Source organism: Conger conger, chromosome 4 (genome assembly GCF_963514075.1).
Source record: "Conger conger chromosome 4, fConCon1.1, whole genome shotgun sequence".
Classification (NCBI taxonomy): Eukaryota; Metazoa; Chordata; class Actinopteri; order Anguilliformes; family Congridae; genus Conger; species Conger conger.
In genome coordinates this window covers 31658174-31680746 of record NC_083763.1, presented here as the reverse complement: position 1 = coordinate 31680746, position 22573 = coordinate 31658174, and the positions used below count along the sequence as shown (strand labels likewise).

The following is a 22573-nucleotide window of genomic DNA, read 5'->3' as shown; positions in this document are numbered from 1 at the left end:
AATCTGTCTAAACATCTGCAACATTTTCTGTGATTTTTGTTTTGTCAGTGTGGTGAAGTGTGCCTCAGTTCTTTAATGAGTGAGGGTGGAAGGGGTGTGACTATCATACAGCCAAAACTCAGTGGAGTGTTTGTTGTCCAGCCAGGTTGTTGTAGATTCTTCTAGAGTCTTTTTGTGAAGAGTTCCTCATTTTCCGAAAGCCCAGTGAGAGCGCTAAGCTAATCGTTAACTCATTAATGATTGAAGTCGTGCTGCTACTGTGTCGCTACCTGCGCCTCTCTTCGGTATGCGTCATTCCAGATGAAAATGCCTGGCTGTTATCAGCCAAAAAAAGCTGTGGGCAAACCTGTGAAATTCACCATGTATGAGAAGAAGACATGCTCCCACATAGTTTGTTGCGGGTGTTATCGGTGAAGGGCATCGAAACAGGAAAAAAATACAGAATTTAGAACATCTCTCAGTGGAAATAAGTAGAGTACACTTTGCAGGTAGGCTGTCTTTAAATGGCTTCTCCATCTTTAACTGAATCCTGATAGCCTGCTTTTAACCAGCCTCTCTGTCTTTACCTGAATCCTGATAGCCTGTCTTTAAACGCTGTCTCTATCGTTACCTGAATCCTGATAGCCTGCCTTTAAACGGCGTCTCAATCTTTACCTGAATCCTGATGGCCTGTCTTTAAACGCTGTCTCTATCTTTACCTGAATCCTGATGGCCTGCCTTTAAACTGTGTCTCCATCTTTACCTGAATCCAGATAGCCTCTCCATCTTTAACTGAATCCTGGTAGGCTGCCTTTAACCAGCCTCTCTTGTTTTTATCTGAATCCTGATAGCCTGTCTTTAAACGGCGTCTCAATCTTTACCTGAATCCTGATGGCCTGTCTTTAAACGCTGTCTCTATCTTTACCTGAATCCTGATGGCCTGCCTTTAAACTGTGTCTCAATCTTGCCTGAATCCTGATGGCCTGTCTTTAAACGCTGTCCCCATCTTTACCTGAATGCTGATAGCAGTCTTTAAATGCTCTCTCATCTTTAACTGAATCCAGATCGCCTGTCTTTAACCAGCATCTCCATCTTTACCTGTATCCTGATAGTCTGTCTTTAAATGGCGTCTCCATCTTTAACTGAATCCAGATAGCCTGTATTTAACAAGCCTCTTCATCTTTAACTGAAAACTGAAGATGCTGAAACCCGTTTCCAGAAGAGAAACAGAACTGCTATATTCAAGATTAAACCAACAACCAAAAAAAACAAGAAAGGTAATTGTGAGGGATACAGTGTGAAATAAAAATGAACACAAGGATTGAGAAAAAAAGCAGCTGGTTGTCAGCCAAGCTCATAATGCCCAAACCATAACCATAAAAAAACATAAAAAGAAGGCGGCGCATTGTCTGCTCCACGAATAGAGAAGGAAGAGGCTACGGGAGGTGCAATACCCAGAATTCTGTCTGTGTGCCAAGCTTTACATATATGACTGGTGGCAAACTTAATTTACAGTAACGTCTGCACAGCAGCTGAGTAAGATGCAAACTCTGTTATGTTACAGGAGGCACATCTCATTACATAAGAGACGCCTTCAGTAATGAGCAGTGCTCATATAGCATATAGTATGTTTTTTATTTAGGACCTTTCATTGAATTATTTTTGAAAGAATCTTATCTGTACAGAATGTCGTACAGGTGCCTAAGACTTTTGCACAGTACTGTATCTCAATTAAGTGCACAGTGTGTATGTAAGGCTGATTGAACATGACAGAACTGGCACAGAAATAAAGGTGCAAAAAGTGCCTAAAAATGTAGAAATACTTGTCGCTGGGGCTGTACCCTATACTTTAAAATTGTACCCCTAGCCAGTAATGTATAATTAATTTTTACCTTTTTAGTTGGAAAAAGTAGTCATTTGTACTGGAAGAAAATATCACTGTGCTTCCAGGGTACATTTGTGAAATTTGATCTTTGAATAACAAAAATGTACCTCCACTGTAATTAGATTTCTGAGAGTTTAGAGCAAAAAGAAACCCAGTTTTAATAACGTGAAATTTCCATATGGCAGCGAAGCAGACTTTCTTCTCTTGGGTGAGGTCAAGTCCTGCATTTGTTTATGAAAATGTTCTTCATTGTTTTGTCTGGTTGGTGTGTTGAAATCACAATGTCAGCTTTCAGTGTCTTTTTTTTTTTGTCAGTTTTTGTCCTGTGAATGTTTGTTTGTGAATGTGATTTCTGTTTTGGTTATTTTTATTTTTATTTTTATTTTTATTGCAAATTTATATCTAGGTTAGAAGCAGTAATGTCCCTTCTCAGGGATAGATGGAGAGAGAGAAACAGAGAGCTGGATAAAAGAAAGAAAGACAATGAGAGAAAATTCTTTTTTTGACTTCCTGAAAACTGAACCATTGACGGCCCAAAACCCAACTCTGTAGGCCCCATGGCCAGATCTGGCCCTGCTGTCACAAAGCAAAGTCCCATACGGGTGTAATCAGTGGTAATTCTGTAGCCAAAGCTACAATTGCTGCCCACCATCTCCACCTACTGGCATATTAGTGCGTGGCACCACACACACACCAGTACAGATACCTGTACACACGCTTGTACACACGCTGTGGAGGATCCAGAGAGTCTTTCGGGTCTCAGTCCTGCGAAGGAAGGTAAAACATTTTAACATTTTATCTCAGCTTCTTTTTTCTCTCAGGGAACATCTCCGTAAATGCGCCTCTCTTCCCAAGACTCTTGGAGATATTACATTGCTCTCCCCCCTCCCAAAAACCTTTACCTTCCAGTTTCAGATGGAGAAGTTGTTCTGGGTGGGAGCCGGACAGGTGAAGGGACGCTTTTTTTCCGCCTTTTAGAAACTGCTGCAATAATTGCCTCCTTTGTGGTCAGGTTTGGTTTCGCTGTGAGCCCCGCTTGGCTATACGAGGGCCAGTTTTGGATTTGCTGTGGGGACGTCAGAAGTCGTCGAGGACGGGGCGGGGCAAGCGTCTGTGGGGGGGGTTCCCCCCCCTGGCCCTGCCCCCAACCGGTCAGCACTGTTCTTTGATCTCCCTCCCTCTCCGCAGCCTACATCCACTCCAACCAGATCATGGGGTGGGGAGAGAAGGCCATTGAGATCCGCTCCGTGGAGACGGGACACCTCGACGGAGTTTTCATGCACAAGCGAGCTCAGCGACTGAAGTTCCTCTCTGAGAGGAATGACAAGGTAACGCCAGGGAATCCGCCGTGCCCCACGAAGCCCCCTGGGCCCCGTCCGTCACAAAAAGGCAGCAAGCGAGCTTTCCCTTGGTGTGATGAAAAATTATTTTCTAAAGTTATTTTGGGTTATTTGTTTTCTCTTGTTTGGTACAGCATATATGAATGTATGAGGTTTTCGAAGCTGCCATGGAAACCAAACCTATCAAGATACTATGACAATTCTTGAGTGAATCATCGACATATCCGAAATTGAAGGTGGTGGCACGTTTCTGACGTCCCTTTTCAGGGGCATCAAAATATGTGCAAATTAATAGCATTTTTCACGAGCTATATCGTGAATCGTTACTCACCTGATGTAACTGAATTTTTTTATAGGAGACAGGCCTTCCACCGACAAAAAATGGACAACAAAAATGGGTTTACTTTTTGAGATATGACACCTTCAAAATGGTTTATTGTGAAGAAATATCCAATATCTTCATAATGAAAAGAGCTGAATGTTCTTTGACACACTATATATCGCCACATTACCACATTTCAAATGATTCGACAGTTTGCTTGTAGAATTATGGCCATTTAAAAATTGGATTTAATGCAACTTGGCACTTTTTCATGCAACTTGCCTCCCTAAATTTATGAAAACAAAGCAGTACATGAAGCTCAAAAGGATTTCTATTCCTCATCACTGCCTACCACCACACACAGAATGGCCCGGCAGTACAGTAGGTACACTTTAGTGGTGGGAAAATGGCGAGCATTGTTGGATTGAATGTTATCTTATGTTATGTTAATGATGAGTCATCAAATGAAAATGGATGAAAATGTTGTGGTTGGATAAGTACTACTGCGTGTTTAAAAGTTTGATGCTCCTGAACTCAAATGAGGTGGATGTTCGGGGCCCAGGGGGGCTTTGTGATGTCCCTTCATGCTTGTATCTGCACTTGATCCACATGGTTTAGGTGTGGATTACGTTGAAGTTATGGGTCAGGGTTAGGACAGAGATTAGGGAGGTGATGTCAGGTTGCTTTGGAAAAGGCCATCTTTTTGGATGGATCTTCACTCTGCCCCAAACCAAACCCATCCCCAGTTAGTCATTTCACAGGTGTGGATAGGAAGGCAGGCAGTTCAAACATCTGCAGATGGGTTATTCCGTGAAAAATCAACCAGGTATCGGGGGTGACCACTCCAATTTTGCTCAATCTTTGTGTAAATGTTCTTTATATGTTCAGTAGAGAACATGAGCCTCATTGGATTTGTCATTCTAGAGATATTGGCCCAAAAAGTCACTTGCGAGTAGAAAATGGAGTTTGCCTCAATTTTGGAGCATCATATCCTTGGAATTAAAGTAGGGAACAACCATGAAAACTCTGAACAATTTTCTGTCTACTTTTAGATGATGAACTATTTAGATATTTTGTCATTTAATACATAATACTGCTCAGGAAAATGTTATGGTCATTCAAATGCTAATTTGCACCACTTTATTTTCAATATTTCATGGCTTACTACATCACTTGGTGTATGACTTCCAAACTATGAACAAAAAATTGTAGATACTGTGGTTAAAACAGCCACAAGGAATATTTTACAATCCCAAAGTTGGCCAGAAAATGACCAACAATAAGACAACAATGAGCGATTTGTCTGATCCTGTCCCCCCCTTTAATGGCGGGTGCTTTCCTTCAGCTCGTCTCTGCATGCCAGTTTGTAGGCTAAAGTGTCATAAGAACCGCTGCTTGATATACAACGCTTGGGAGGAGAGCTCATGCTTGTGTGCACTCTCTCAAATCAAGAGCTAGGAGAGCAGTTATGAACACTGATTTACGATTGGATATGGGCAAAAAGAAAATGGGCAAAAAGGCGCAAAACTGAAAACGAAATTGCAGAGAACCATTTTGATAAGTGGTCCTCGGCTGCAGGGTGTTCTGGTTTTTGTTTTTTTCGCCTTACCATCAGCAACCAATTCAGACCCAACAAACCCGGTGAGGAGAGTTAACTGTGTAATGAACTGCTTTAATTCATCTATTAAATGTTGAGTAACAACAAAACCCAGCACACACTCTGCCTCTACAGGAACAGGAATGGGGACCACTAATTTAGTTTTACATTAGATGTCAATGAGGGAAAATATTATGAGACCCTGTAGATACTTGGTCATGCTAACATATGCTAACTTCTCAACAGGTCTTCTTTGCCTCTGTCAGATCTGGAGGCAGCAGCCAAGTTTTCTTCATGACACTGAACAGGAACTCCATGATGAACTGGTAACCCACCTCAACCCCTTCCCCCTACCACCCCATCCTCGTTCCTCGTTCCTGTCCATGGCCCACGCCATCACTCGCATCTCTGTCCATGTGCCATCGGTCACCCCAGCACCACCCTTGTTGTGAACACAAGATACGTGTTACCTCTGAACAAAGAAGGAGGAAGAGGTAAAGAGAGAGCAAAGCCTGTTACTGAAATCAAGGTCATCGAGAGCCGAGAACTGCTGGATTTCCACCCTCCCTTTGCCTGGGAGTCAAATGTGAAGACAGTTTGGTCAATCAGTAGCACTAATTCTTCAGTCAGTCACCTGGAAGAACAGAAGACCAAGGCCGGATTTGGATTCGATGACCAGATTTTAAGTATCCATGAAACAAAGGCCAAGAAACATGGAGAGTGAAGCTGAGGAGGGAACTACTGGAAGTATCCTCTTGCCTCCAGCAGGGGGTGCAACAGAGCAGAACACCCCCTCCCCCCATCTCCAGTGTGGGTCTGGACAGTATGAGGACTGTGATTGGTCACCTCTTTATCTCATCATATTATTGGTTCCCCGTGTTTGTGAGCGGGCTGAATCCGGGTCCAGTGATGATTAAATGACTTGTGAGCTTCAAGACAACAACCCTCACACACACACACACACACACACACATTCACTCCTATTCACTGGAACATACAGATACAGACACTGGCACATTCACACAAATGTTCTTCCTGCTCTTGAGTCATAAATCAGCAGAACATACAACACCATCACTTTCTTTTGGAGGGGATCCATTCTATGGCTGTTCCGTCCTGCAGTCCTTGCTTTCTGTTTCAGGGTGTATGTGTGCATGCCTATAGCTTCCACTTTACAGGAACTCCATTCTCTGTTCCAACAGGCCTTGATCACCAGTGGATCTAGAAGAGGCTTCTTGCACTGTAGATGCCAGGTGTCTGTGTCCAAAATGTACCACATTTCATTAAATTACCTTCAGAACTTTTTTTGGCACAGTTGATGCATTTGCAGTCACAACCCTATGTGCCCCCTTTCCCCACACACAGAAACACACACACACACACACACACACAGCCACACATGCACTATGATGCTGTGTGCTTTACATTAGTCTCTTGTGTGTTCTTCCTCAGCTAGCTCAGCTAGCTTTATTACTGAGGTTTTTCATAGGATGTCGAAGTGGCTCACCTGTTTTTCCCTCTTAAAGTTACTGCACACATGGGTTGCCTGTTGACTTATTTATTCATCTGTTTAAGTGGTCAAATTCAGATCTGGTCTCGCACTGGATAACATTCCTGTCCTACCTTTTTCAATGTCAAATTTTGAATATTATTTATTTGTTTACATTTGTTTATTCTGTAAGTTTCAGCAAATCAGGTATAGTACATTTTCTCAAAGGAGAAAGGGAGCAACCCATCTGGGAAACAAAACTGTGACCACTGGCCTTCATGAGCCCAGAGTGAGTTTTCAGGGTGTTACAGTATCCTAACAATGACTAAGTTTGGTCAAAGTAGTGTCACACAAGTCACAGAATTGGGGGCTTTTATTCTGAAAAGGGAGCACAAACCAGGAAGTGGACAAGAGATGTGCCAAAACTCTAACAAAATAAGTGTTTTGCCAATACTGAAGATGGCTAGTCATTTTATTCATGTTCATTTGCAGTAGACCTTAAAATGTGGAGTCTGGACTGTTTGCTTTGAGGTTCCTTGTCTTTTAGCTTTTATTCAGAATCCTTTAAAATAAATTTTTAAAAAGTTAAATGTACAGAATTTGCTAGGCTGGAGCCAATGATAACATTATCCAATAATTCATATTTTACAATTAATAAAGATGTCACTGTTGCCAAATAAGCAAAATGCGGTTCTGCTTTTAAAAAAAAATGTCTTTGTTGTATTATTTTCACTTTAAATTCATCTTCTTCTTTTTTTTTTTACACTGAATGTGAGGTGATATTGGGGCATTGCTGACAGGGTGTGGGCTGCCTGTATTCTGTATTAATGCCATGCAGTATACTGTTGGTGATTCAAATCAACTATCATTTTACAAAGATTTATTTTTAATGTATGCGTGCTTGCTTTTAGATGTTGAAATCCACACCAAAAACAATACTAGTATCTGAGAAGCAGGCCTAATGTCCAGATGTACAGGATGCAACAAAACTGTAGTCTCCTAGGAAATGAGACCGTAACACATAGACAAGCTTTTTTGGTTTTGGTTTTGTGTGTTAAGTAGCTCTATACAAACAATCAGTTGACAACCTAAAATAAAATGTCTTCTAACTTTTCTTGCCAGTGCTGTACCAATGTGTAATCAGCAGAGGCATTAGCAAGTTTGAGTCAAGAAATATTATGAAAGAGTTAACGTTTAATATTTACTTTCCATGTGTGACTTTGTCTTTATCTAAGAAATAAGGCTTTCTGTACAGGAGGGGCGAAGTGAGATTGCTTTAAGTTTGTCTGTTTTTTATCTAGTTGCTGTTAAAGCATTTATCTGGTAAAAAACTGAGCAGGGAGAGAGTAGAGACTTGGTGGTAAGGGGGAGGGTGGCAGAAGGTAGGTTAGCTTTGTGCATTGTCTTCTACTCTTGAGTTTTTATCAAGACAGAATCCTTTGTGTCTATTGTTTGAAAAGCTCAGAGTCCACGCAATATTGGCACATGCACATGCATAAACACACACCGTCTATATACTTGGCAACACTCGCACAAGTACACACACACCCCCGCATAACTGATACATGCAAACACACATAAACTGGTGTACACAAAAACATACCAGACATACACTCCCAACTGCATTTACTGATTCAACTGAGGCATCATGAGAACAACTCCCCCCGCTAACTGTAATAACATTGTTATTAAATGTTGCTGTAGTGTTGTAGCAACACTGTCATGTGAGGTGAGGACAATGCCTTGACAACTCCCTAATGGGCATCCCTGTCGGGGGGTCATTGGTCATAGGCCCTTCCATTACCATGTGCATGCATTATCTGTGGTGCGGTACATTAAACAAAAAAAACTTTGGCACAGTATATTTACAGTTTCTGAAAATAGTTTGTTTCCTCCCTCTGAGTTCCATTTCCTAGAGTGTGAAAGTGCTTTTGTAATATGATTAAGAATGTCAAGATTGTCTGAAACTCAGTTACGACGTCACAATTATTTCTTCTAAGTTTTAGTGCTATCATTTCTTCCTTTTCTTCTCTACATTCTGCTATTTCAATTATGACTGCTATTGAGAATGGGAGGTAGGGTATACTTTAAAGCATTTAGAAGTGTGTTTTCTTCTGGGTTTCTTGTAATGTTTGCACAATATAAATATTTATATTTGAGATAAGAGTAAATTAATTAATAATAAAGAAATTCTGGTGGGGTCTGACAGTGGCGGGGGAGTTTTGGTTAACATTCTCTGAAACAGGGTTTTAGCAATAAAATGTACTACTGATTTGATTTTGTAAGATTAGTTCCCTCTGATGGGAGTACTGTAAAACTGTGGGGCGTCACACACCTTCCTGAGCATATTAGTGTCACAATGATGCTTTCGTTTTCATTGGGCAGGGCTTAATTTAGAGGGGTTTTTTGTTTGTTTGTTTTTTTAAGCTGGTGGCTATTCCTTTTCTTTTTCTCTTTTTTTTTGCAGATGGCGCCTCATATCGGACTTTCCAAGTACTATCATGGTTTACGTTTTTAAAATGATGAGCATTACAAATGTCTTGTTTTTTTTTTTGTTTTTTTTTTAATAAATACAAAATAAATTAGACTTGTTCTCTGTGCCTCTCTGTACAAACCACTTCCTTTCCCCTCTTGATCCTCCCCTTTTTCACTTCCCTCATGTCTCTCTCATTTTGGTGCCTCAGATGCTTCCTTTGGTGCACCAGGTATTCCACCTTTTCTTGGGAGTAAAATGCATGTGAAAAAATAAATCTTAGTATTTGTCTAGAAACTTCACAATTCATTTTGCTACTACCATCAGCAGTTATATCACCAATGAAGATAAGGCAAGCCATAACACCACCGTGTTTCCCAGATCAGGTGTTATGCTTTGGATCTTGGGCAGTTCTCTCCCCCTTACTTTGCTCTTGCCATTACTTTGATATAAATTAATCCTCATCTTGATATTTTAATCCTCATCCTCATCCACAAAACCTTTTTCCAGAACGGTGGTTACTTTTTTACATAAGTACTTCTTGGCTAACCTGTGGTTTGGATATTGCAGTGTAGCCTCTGTATTTCTGTTCATGAAGTCTTCTGTGGACAGTGGTCATTGACAAATCCACATTGACTCCTGAAGAGTGTTTTTTTATCTGTGCAGGTGTTTGGGGATTTTTCATTATTACGGAGAGCATTCTTCTGTCATCAGCTGTGGAGGTCTTCCTTGGCCTGCCAGTTCCATTGTGATTAGTAAGCTCACCAGTGCTCTCTTTCTTCTTAATTATGTTCCAAACAGTTGATTTTGGTAAGCCTAAGGTTTGACCGATGTCTCTAACCGTTTTCTACTTGTTTCTCAGTTTCATAATGGCTTCTTTGACTTCATTGGCACAACTTTGGTCCTCATTTATCAAGTTTCAAAAGGTTATCGAAAGACGAGAGAAAAGACTAGGTGCTAAGAGCTCTCTTATACCTGCATTAAGGTGGGAATTAAACACACCTGAGCATTTACCAATGCCTGTGAAGCCATGTATCCCAAATATGATGGTGCCCTGAAATGGGGGGACTGTGTATAGACACCGCTATAATTTCAACAGGGTGAAACCAAATTGCATATAAATACCCTTTAATAAAATCTGAGAATGTGCAATTTAACCAAATGTTAATAGTGTGATACCAAATCAAAAATTGTGGCAAATCAAGACATAAATGTTTATTTAATGTAAATGTTAATTAATGAGTAACATACACTTTATTAGGTACACCTATCTAGTACCATGTAGGACCCCCTTTTGCCTCCAGATCAGCTTGAATTCTTTATGGCATGGATATTCACCAAACTGCTGGAAACATTTCTGAGGGATGCATAAAGGGATGCATATGGTCAGCAGCAATGCTTAGGTATGTGGTGGTATTCAATGATGCTCTATTGGAATAAAGGGGCCTGATGTGTGCACTACACTCGATCATACCACCAGCCTGCACAGTTGACACAAGGCAGAATGGATTCATGCAGTTAACATCTGACCCTACAATCGGCATGGCACAACAGAAATCAAGATTTATCAGACCAGGATATGTTTTTCCAGTCTTCATTCGTCCAGTTTTGGTGATCACGTGCCCACTGTTGCCACATCTTCCTGGTCTTAGTGTAGACAGAAGAGCAACCTGACGTGGTCTTCTGCTGTTATGGGCCATCCACTTCAAGGTTTGACACACATGTTCAGAGATGTCTAAGGTGCACAAACAAGAATGAATAGAACAAAGGTGTGCTGGGCCTCTTGCTACTGAAGCATTTTCAGCTTTTCTTCATTAAAATGATGTACAAGGTCAAAATGGTAAAAATGCTGAATGACAATTATTGAAGGAAAAAAAGTACAAATACTTGTTCAATTTGCTTGAATTCACCCTATTCCTTGTGGCTGTTCAGCTGTATTGCAGGTATGAGATATTATCTCATGACATTCTCCAACTGTCATCAGCCGTGATATCTGAAGAGCAACATGTAGCCTGTGAACTGGGCAGTGCAAATGTATCAGTTTGGTCGTTAAAAAGCGACACACAATTCCAACAAAAATGTCTAATAGCCAACCTACATGTGCTTAGTGTAGTTTGTATTAACATCCATGATATTGCACAATAGTTTAAAAAAAGGTGTGTTTGAAATAGAGGCGGTGCAGAAATGTCCACTATTCTTTCTGTACTTCACATTTTATCGTAAATAGATCATATGTAGCTATCCCTTTTCCCTATGTGACACATTTCTACAAGTCTATAGCCTCTAATAAAAGTAATTGCACAATTAATGTGGCTTGTTTTTGTGGAATTCATACATCATATGGAAGAAGATGAATGAAGCATCACGCAAATGATCCAGCATTTCATACAGTGGAGAGCTACTTTGATTTGACATCCTTTAATGAACATTTCACTTATACAATCTCCACACCACACCTACATGTTAAGAAAGTAAACCCCTCCCCTATACTCCTCACATACCTACCGCCCACCACACAACCCACTGCCCTTTATATGAAAACTGATATTGACTGGGCACCATCATAATATTAATAATGGATGCTATGTCATCTATGTCTAGGTTAACCCCTGTGTTTTACCGCAAAAATAAATAGGTTCCTATGGCCGCTTGTCCTCCAACATATCCAGTGCTGCGCCCACTATTGAGCCCAGGACCTCATCCCTTCATCGCTCCAGGAGTCTCAGAGATGTCACCCCCATCTCCTCAGACAGCTGCTGAGGTTTCTTCTAGCCTGCGTCACCAGGCTGTCTCAGATGGCCCACAGTCACGATTCCCGCCTTCACAAAATGGCTCATCATGTGCTCTGAGCGGATGCAGCCCAGCTGTATCAGTGGGTTATTGAAGATGGGCTCCTCCCACACCAACGCCCCTGACTCCACACCCTCCTTGCGCCTCGGCCGGAGCAGACGCCAGGCCTGCACTGCTTTGCCATAAAATGGAGGCAGCCCTGAGGGGTTCAGGCTCTCTTGGCCCATTAAAAAAAAAAAAGCAGATGTTTCTCTAGTACAGCAGCCTCTGCACTGCCTGCAGTCTGAAGGCTGCCACCCTGCTCTCCAAGTCCACCAAACCCTGACCCCCTCTTGTACAGGGAGATACGGCACTGCAGCCTTGAGTCAGTGCCCTGACCATGAGAAATCCACCAGCTGTCTCTGTATCTCCCTCAGAAGGCCAGCCGGTGGGTTGAGAACAGCCAGCCTGTGTCACAGAGCCGATGATACCATTTATTATCAGGGTCCGCCCCATGTACGAAACTTGAGAGAGGAGCCACGTCCATTCTGCCAGCTTGGTTGTGGTTGCCGGCACCGCATCCTCCCAGTTCTTTTTGACTCAAGTACACTCCCAGGAGCTTCAGGTAGGCCCCTCTGGCAGCCGTGGTACTGCTGATTCCTGTTATATCCCACACAGCAGTTCCCCACTCTTGCTCCAGTTCACCGTGGCTGTGGAGGCCCTCTCATACTCCTGCAGGCTGGTCTCTAAAGCCTGGATGTCCCTGCCATCCTGACAAACACTGAGACATAGTCTGCATAGACCGAGACAACTACCAGGGCTTTGAACCCCATCGCCCTGCCCAAAATGCTCTGTACTCTGCTTCGTATTGAGGCCAGCAATGGCTCAAAGGCGAACCTGAACAGGAGCCCTGACAGAGGACAGCCCTGTCTAATGCCCCACCCAACTTTCACTGGCCTACACAGCCCACCAGCTACCTTTAGCAGATATGAGGCCCTGGCGTACAACACCTTCACTTTCGCAATAAAACTCTCTCCAAACGCAAAGGCCCCACAACAGGTAGCCATGGTCCATCCTATCGAATGCCTTTTCCTGATCTGTACTCAGGAGACTATATCTGTCAGTTCATCCAAGTTCATCATGTTCCTCAAAATATGGAGAGTATGGGGTGACCTGGTGCACAGTACGATTGGTCCCTGTGTATAAATGTCTCTAGGTGCCCTTTTCTTCTGTTTGCCAGGCTCTTGGAGAATATTTTAAAATCCACGCAGAGCATGGCCACTAGATGCTAGTTCTTCATCACACTCAGGCCCATCTGGCAAGCACGAACAATGCATCAGCTTATCCTCCCCCTGCCTCCAGGCCAATGAAGAAAGAGGTAGGTGCATCCATTTCATTTACCATGGCAAATCTAGTTCTTACAAGAGCCCCTTTTGCTCGTTCCCTCCTTACCCTCTTCAGGTTTTGCTGCTGACCAACCGAATTGCATTGAATAAGCTGTTCTCCAGCCTCTCTTATGCTGTTCTCCAGCCTTTCCATTGCTCTCCTCGCCTCTATTGTGGAATATCCGCTGCGCTGCTGACAAAAGTGCCTTATTTGTCATTTTCCAACATCCCACCATATACTCAGGGAGCTAAAACTGGATTTTCTGTCTCTCCACTCCAACCAGAACTGTTCAAATCTCAAGCAAAAAGCAGCATCTAGCTGAAAATGAGCTTCACATTCAATTTCCAGTACGGCGATTGCCGAGGCCCCTGAGAAATTGATATATTACACTGCATTAGCAGAAGGTCAGAGAAACCTACTAGCCTAAGGATATCGACCCTGTCCAGAGAAGCTGCATTAACTCAGTCTGGCCCTGCCTTCATCCACGTATACATATTTTTATCTGGTTGTTTAACTCACTAGACATCTATTATATCATTCCCAGCAACAAGGTTTCTTAATACGCCTGCTGAACTGGGATGTGGCTCCTCCCCCCTCCTATCCATAAGGGGGTCAATGGTACAGTTGAAATCCCCTCCCAACACTAAAATTTAATCCTGTTCTAGCAGAACTAGTTCTTGCCTTAATGCCCAAAATAATACGGCCCTCTCCCTACCTGTATTGTGGCATAAATATTTATAAACAAAATATCTGTCCTGTAATATTTGCCCTAACCTTCAGCAGTCTGCCTTGATAAACCTCCTTCTGAGAGATTATGTTAGCTGCAAGGCTTGGTGAGAATAAAACTGCCACTCCTGCACTCACTTCAGTACCATGGTTAAATACCTGGGGCCCCCTCCAGCAGACCCTCCAATCCACCTCATTAATGTCATCACTATGCGTTTCCTGTAAAAATAACACAAAACTTCCTCTTCAGAGTCACCCCCCTATCCGAGGGAATCCTATGTCTGCCCAAAACCTGCCTCCCTGACCGAAGGAACATTTGGGAATCAGGGAAGTACTCAGGCAGCTCAACATTCTTTATGTTCTTAGTTTTTGTCAGAAAACTATCAATTTCCTGAATGGAGTAGCCCTCACCCTCACTTCCCTGGCTGTAAGGCAGCTCAGCCTCTCCAACATCCCCCACAGACTCCACAGTCAGTGTAGAGCTGGCTGGTTGATTAGCAGACATCCCTTTCTGAGCTCCAGCATGCTGCTTCCCTTGAGTATGGGGAACTCCAGGCTCCCCCGTACCCCTCCTCTTCTTTCTCTTGCCACCTCAGTCTATCCATTACCATCTCCACTACCATCTGCTCCTTACTAGCACCACTCTCTGTCATTGCAGGTTTCTGCACTTCCCTGTCCCCCTGCTGCTCTCTCTGCCCCTGTAATGATTCCTCTGTCCTCCACCCCAACTCCATCACTCCCTAAAACACTCCCCCCTTCTCCCTCTACTTCACCTGTAGCATTCCCATCCTCAATTACCGGATCCTCATTCCCATTGCCATTCAGAAGCATGAGTAGCAGCGTTACTGCCCCCAGAGGTCCCCTGTCATTTTCCCGTGGGCACGCAAAGCACTTATGCCTGATGTCACCACACACGAAACCGCGCAGGCTGTCCGAAGTAGAATAAACAACATAAGTGCTTTCGCCATGCTTTACAAAAAACAAACATTCTGTATTTTGTCGTGTCTAGGAAACGACAGAGTCCAAATCTTCAATTTGTCGAAAAACATCTTCGCGAGGGAAAAGATGACACCAGGCAGTAAGATCTTCAGGAAAATCAGACTTTATTAGCAGCAGCACATAAAGCCGGATCAGCTCTCCAGAACTGAACCTCGACTGTCATTTTTACACCCATTTTATACACAGTTACTCCACCTACAACTTCTCCTTCTCTTCTCCAACTCTGTACAAAGTTCAGGGCATTCTGCCAACTACGTGTCCTCATTTCATCCCACACCTGCTCTTGGCAAACTACCAGACCTCATAAAGTCCTGGATGCCCTCCCTCTAACACGTCATCCATACACGTCACTCTGTATCTTTCGCTTTTATAAGACAAACTAAGCAGCAGTAATCATTGAAAATATACAGACAAGCTAAACATTTCATTAATATTCACTTCTAATATACTTTTCTAATATACAGACATACTAAACATTTGATTAATTATTCTCTTAAATGTAAATGTACGTAGCATTCTTTGCTCTCATTTCAACAGTTTTCACTGTGGTTTCTTGCGTTTTCATAAGCTCAGCTATAATTAATGTTCTAGGTCAAATAGATAAACTTCTGGCATAAAACATCGAGAGTCACGGAGAAATCAGCTGTACAGTCATATCTTGCTCTGCCCGTGTCCTTGACAGTTTGGTCTACACAGGGTACATATCATACTTTAATACAGATATATTGATAAACCTTTAGCACACATCGTCGAGAGTTTTGGAGGAACCAGCCTGCTCACTAAGGTGGAGTCTGATTTTGACTTGTGATTGTTTATCATGCTTTATCATCGGATTTTTCAGATAGGCTACATAAAAACTTACCTTCTTAGTGACTGAACGTGCTTTAACGCCCAACTCTCACACCCAAGTGAGATGCATTTAAAAACACTTGCAAACTTTCCAAACCGGTGTAATTCCCTCATTAGCGCCTCGTCCTTAATGAACGGGGGAACATGAGACACAATCACCCTCGTCGCAGATGCTGCCAATGGTGAGACAGCCAGAAGTTTCCCCTTTACCACTGTCGTGTCTAGGAAATGACAGAGTCCAAATCTCCAATTTGTCGAAAAACATCTTCACGAGGGAAAAGACACCACGGCAGCAAGCTCTTCAGGAAAATCAGACTTTATTTAGCACAAGTGCATAAAGCTGGACCAGTTTTTTCATAAACATGGACATGGACTCAGGGCACCCCCGCCCTCGCGAACTGCCTCTAACACACACGTCATCCATGGTTTTTTCTGAGCATACACGTCACTCTATTTTTTCACATATGGGTCACTTTTCTAAAACGAACTAAGCAGCAGTAATCATTGAACATATACAGACATACTGAACATTTGATTAATATTCTCTTCTAAGTGAGTAAATGTATGTTGCATTCTTTGCATTCTTTGCTCTCATTTCAACAGTTTTCAACAGGTTCATTTGATTTGATAACAAGCAGCATACATGTGATATATTGATTATAAGTCAGTTGCATCATATAGATACACTTCTGGCATAAATCATCGAGAGTCCCGGAGAAACCAGCTGTACAGGCATATCTCGCTCTGTCCACTGTCCTGTCCTTGACTGTCTACTTTATTACAGCTGGCTGCTTTATTAAACTCCAGTTACATATGGGTCACTTTGTAATTCTAGCACAATTTAGCAGTTAATCAGTTTGAAACTATACAGGGTACATATCATACTTTAATATGGATATATTGATACGCTTTTAGCATACATCGTCAAGAGTTCTGGAGGAACCAGCCTGCTCACTAATGTGGAGTCTGATTTTGACTTGTGATTGTTTATCATGCTTTTAGGAGGGAGATCTTTTGTTCTGTGAATTTTCCCCTACACCACAACGGCCGTGTTCAACATTGAAGCATAACCGAGATTGTCATACCCTACCTGTTCACCGACTGCAGGACTGCACATCCTCCACCGAAGTCATCTGCTCATCCTCTCCTCTTGTCACGCCGCAGGTTAAAAAAAAACAAAAAAACTTTCTGGCCATTATCTGGAGTAGCTAAGTAAAACGCTTTAAAACACTAATCTACAACTTATTACCCCACCACTGTGAAAGTAAAAAAGGGGAAAATGAAACAAGAAAAAAGATAAGGCAAGTCGATACGAGAGCTCTCTACACACCGACCTCTGAGATCTGGAGTCTGTTGTGAAGTGGGGTCCATTGTTACTCAATGTTTTTGCCTGATCAGAAACGAGGTAGCCTGCTGTCAATCACATTGTACACCCCCATACACACTCTCTTTCACCTCGGATTTAAACAAACCAGTTTCAAGTCAATTTCTTCTTTTTTTATTTTATTTCACCCACATGTGTACTACATGATTGTATGCATTGTACTGCTGCTACACAATTAGCTGCTTAGATAATCGCATTAATAAGTAGGTGTAATAAAGTAAAAAATGTTCCTAATAAAGTGCTTGGTGAGTGTATATGTATGCATTTATTTTGCATTCCAACCATTTCATTGCATTTCATTTCATTAAAAAAAATACTGTCACTTGTAGGATATTCTTACATTTTTCTTTCTAACTCTAAAGAAGAACTGACCATATCGGGATGATGGAGAGGCAGAAGTTGCATATAACGAACTGGCCAGTTAATTATATCAGTTATATCAGTGGCCTTTTAAACAACCATTAAAAAAAAGAAAAAAAAGACATGGGCCTTTGACTGCCCATCTCCAAAATAACTAATGGATGTGTGACAGGCTATATAGGTTGCTAACTTCAGCTCACTAATCTGCGTTGTCTCGCGAATCCAATGTCCGGTAGCCTCATTGACAAGAACGGTGCTGGATTTCTTTTATGTTTATCTGTGCTGGCACGTTGAACCAGATCTGCATGTATTTCACACTTACAATATCTGCACAGTGCCTTTGAATCGTCCCCCATTTGAGGTCGAATCCAGTCCTTTAATCCACTCTCTTTCTCTCACTCTTTACAGAAAAACAAGCCCAAAGTCGCTTATAATAAGCGGACTTGGCAACTAAGCATGACCCTGAAAGTAGGTTGAGTAGGCTGGGTCGATTGTTACACAGACGCTCTACATTGTTACATGCAGATGTAATCAACCAAAAACACACATACAACAAGAACTTTATAAATATAACAATAGGCTGCTAGTTAGAAAAATCGCATTGGTTTGTCGCATTTCCTATTTTATTGATTTTACTCAGAGCCGACGCGGATCCAGCATGACTGGATAACAAACTGAGGTGCTCCTGTGAACTCAACTACAGTGCAGCCTAGAGTAATTTGAATAAAAACAACTGGTTGCGTCTCATATTGTAGGCTTACAATTAATTTTTAAATGACTTAGCTTTTATAATAATTTTGAAGCAGGTGTAAGAACTAACCTCACTCGTGGTAACGAATAAAGTGATTAGTGAGTGTATGTAGCTTCTTACCATTAACTCGGTTACAACTGATGTTGGTAGCTATCTTAACTGAACCCTCCATTGTAGAGGATGAAGTCAATGTAAATCGCCAGTGGTAAGAGTGACTGACTCATCATTGCGATTTTCGACCTTTGTCCATTTCAGGCTCATCCTTTGTCGTTGTGATGTCTTTGTCTGGTTCATTCTCTGTTTGAGATGGGTGCAACAATGCACATCACAGATGAAGTCAGTCGACAAAAGATTCTGCACACTAATAATATCAAAAATAAGTCTCCCTCCGTCTCAATGTAAGCACTGGCTTCTCTAATTTAACTGATCACTCTGCAATCAACCTTTGCCTCCACCATTTCAGTTGTGTTTTCTTTCATTTCTCTGTGTGGTTTGACAAGCATTTTGTTAAAATAGCTATTCTGTATTCACTCTGTTTGGTAAAGATATGTTCACAGAATGGGTTCAGTTCAGCCTCACCTGTTTTGACATTTTGCGGTACATTGCGGGGAATATTGAGTGAACATTTTCGGGCGTCATATTTGATACCAAAAATTGGACACCCGATCCCTGAAATATTGGACTATATAGTGTATAGGTAGCCATTCTAGACACAGACCAGGACACTACAGCATGTAATACAGTTAATGTTGTCCTGGCATTTATTTTGTCTAGCTCCACACTAAATATAGTGAGAATGCTAAGCATATTAAGTAAGTGATCCATTGTTCCATCAGCTAGCCTGCCATTTTTTTTGACGTTTGAAGAACACAGTAATTAATTTGTCTTTTATATATTAATTGCATAGATTTCTGATTAAAGAAATAGGCCTGTAAAATTATATTAGCCATCAATTGAATTAATGTAGAATTAATAACATTGGTCAATTGTGTTTGAGGAAATGTTGTATACTCACCAAATGATGGGATCAAAATTGTCCCTATATATATGCAAATTCTGCTCATTTTAATCGAATCTCTACAAAATTATGGTTCATTTCTCCAGTTAATTGATTTATATACATTTCCCCCATTGCATCTGAGATCATCACAATGGCCAAGAGTGTTTCAATTCTAAGCTGTTTGAAAATGATACCCCCGTTTCCCTGGGAGACCTAGTGATAAACATCTCGGGGCCTGCTGTGACATCATGACATGACAAAGGCTAAATTCTTAATTCTGCTTGAAAATTGTTAGAATTTGTATGATGAACCACTCCTGTACACTAACAGTTAACTAAGGGCGAGAACTAACAATTGTAGGGCAAGAAACACACAGAGATCAATGATTAATACACTCCAGGGCAAGCTTGTACATTGCAACTGCTTGGGTGCAGTTTTCAACATGCAATAGTCATCAATGCTAAGGCCAAATCATGTTTTCATTTTAACATTTCAGAAAAATATGCTAGTTCTGGGGTAGCAAAAAATGTTCATCCTGAATGCCTTCTTCCCCAGTAATGTTATCAATCCACCTCTCTATGATATAGATATATGATTATTCGAAAGGTAAAATTTACACACAATATTCTATCCTCAGTTAGTTTGCTGGGTGTACTGTGGTCATCATTTCATCATTTCAAGTTGCTATAAACCTGACCTTGAAAGGTGGGAGAATTGGACTTCTAACTGCCTTTCTGTATTCTGAATGAAGGAAAAGTAACTAAACTAGCAACAGTAATTAAATTTAATAATAATTTAAGATGAATAACATGGGTACTTAGTGCTGAAGGAAAAGTCGAAGGTGTATACTCATCAAGGGTTTGGGAACAAAATTGCCCCAGTAAGTACATCCATCCATTATCTGAACCCAACAGGGTCGCAGGGGGGCTGGGGGGCTGGGGGGCCGGGGGACTGGAGCCTGATTTGATCAATTATACTGTAATCCCTTTCTCCAGTGAATTGCTGTTTCTCTAAACTGAACACATCTGTAGACAGTCGCCTTTAAATATGATGTGATTGCATTCTGACATTACAGAGGCTAAGAATCTTAGTATTGTTGTGACATCATGACATCATTGAGGCAAACATTCATTACATTTTTTGGCTTCAAATGTCACAAATGTTTCCCAGAACATTACCTGCCCTGGGTGACTCATTTAAGTCTGGAAAGTCATTGTCCTGCTGGACAATCTACCTACAGTGCATCCGGAAAGGATTCACAGCGTTTCACTTTTCCCACATTTTGTTATGTTACAGCCTTATTCCAAAATGGAATAAATTCTTTTTTTTCCTCAAAATTCGACACACAACACCCCATAATGACAGCATGAAAGAAGCACATTTATAAAAAAAAAGAAAAAAAAGAAATCACATGTACATAAGTATTCTATGTATTATAAGTACCTTTGGCAGAAATGACAGCCTCAAGTCTTTTTGAATATGATGCCACAGGCTTGGCACACCTATCTTTGGGCAGTTTCGCCCATTCCTCTTTGCAGTACCTCTCAAGCTCCATCAGGTTGGATGGGGAGCGTCGGTGCACAGCCATTTTCAGATCTCTCCAGAGATGTTCAATCGGATTCAAGTCTGGGCTCTGGATGGGCCACTCAAGGACATTCACAGAGTTGTCCTGAAGCCACTCCTTTGATATCTTGGCTGTGTGCTTAGCTAAGGTCGTTGTCCTGCTGAAAGATGAACCGTCGCCCCAGTCTGAGGTCAAGAGCGCTCTGGAGCAGGTTTTCATCCAGGATGTCTCTGTAAATTGCTACATTCATCTTTCCCTCAATCCTGACTAGTCTCCCAGTTCCTGCCGCTGAAAAACATCCCCACAGCATGATGCTGCCACCACCATGCTTCACTATAGGGATGGTATTGGCCAGGTGATGAGCGGTGCCTGGTTTCCTTCAAACATGACGCCTGGCATTCACGCCAAAGAGTTCAATCTTTTTTCTCATCAGACCAGAGAATTTTGTTTCTCATTCCTTCAGGTGCCTTTTGGCGAACTCTAGGAGGGCTGCCATGTGCCTTTTACTAAGGAGTGGCTTCCGTCTGGCCACTCTACCATACAGGCCTGATTGGTGGATTGCTGCAGAGATGGTTGTCCTTCTGGAAGGTTCTCCTCTCTCCACAGAGGAACGCTGGAGCTCTGACAGAGTGACCATCGGGTTCTTGGTCACTTCCCTGACTAAGGCCCTTCTCCCCCGATTGCTTAGTTTAGACGGGCGGCCAGCTCTAGGAGTCCTGGTGGTTCCGAACTTCTTCCATTTACGGATGATGGAGGCCACTGTGCTCATTGGGACCTTCAAAGTAGCAGAAATTTTTATGTACCCTTCCCCAGATTTGTGCCTCGAGACAATCCTGTTTCGGCGGTCTACAGACAATTGCTTTGACTTCATGCTTGGTTTGTGCTCCGACATGCACTGTCAACTGTGGGACCTTATATAGACAGGTGTGTGCCTTTCCAAATCATGTCCAATCAACTGAATTTACCACAGATGGACTCCAATTAAGCTGTAGAAACATCTCAAGGTTGATCAGTGGAAACAGGATGCACCTGAGCTCAATTTTGAGGTTCATGGCAAAGGCTGTGAATACTTATATTTATTTTTAATAAATTTGCAAAAATCTCAAAAAAACTTTTTTCACATTGTCATTATGGGGTATTGTGTGTAGAATTTGTAGGGAAAAAATGAATTTAATCAATTTTGGAATAAGGCTGTAACATAACAAAATGTGGAAAAAGTGAAGCGCTGTGAATACTTTCCGGATGCACTGTATGTTCAAGACTCAGCTTCCAAGCAGAGGCAACCAGATTATCTGCCAAGATTTCCTGGTACTTTGTTGAATTAATTGTGCCATTGATCTTGAATGGTGCCCCTGGACCACTGGCGGCAAAACATCTCTAAGACATCAATGACCCAGTTTTGAAAATGACCCTTAAAGTTGTCATGACCCTATTAAAGGTTGTTTCTGATGATTGTTTTGTTACTTTTATGAAACTACAGTAGCTGTATATGATATATATAGCTGTATATAAATGCCTTGTAATGTAATGTAATATATTATGATATGATTTATATTATATTACATATCAAGCCATCCTTTTCACCTGTGGTGCCCCTCCCCTTACTCATCCAACACTGTTTAAAAATGCAGCTTATCCATAAATTATGCCAGCACTGCATTCGTAATTTTAACTACTCTCACTTAATTAAAATGAAAAGT

At 41.7% G+C, this 22573-nt stretch overlaps 1 protein-coding gene across 3 annotated transcripts in view; it reads left to right on the top strand.

The window, feature by feature from the left end:
- The window catches only part of LOC133126249 (traf2 and NCK-interacting protein kinase-like), a 134611-nt gene extending 125412 nt beyond the window's left edge, over positions 1–9199 (top strand). For all 3 annotated transcript variants that reach the window (XM_061238262.1, XM_061238263.1, XM_061238261.1), the window contains 2 exons: positions 3053–3192; positions 5370–9199. In XM_061238262.1, coding sequence (XP_061094246.1) covers positions 3053–3192; positions 5370–5453 — 224 coding nt within the window. In that variant the 3' untranslated portion in view covers positions 5454–9199. The remainder of the gene's footprint in view (positions 1–3052; positions 3193–5369) is intronic.
- The last annotated feature ends 13374 nt before the right edge of the window (positions 9200–22573 follow it).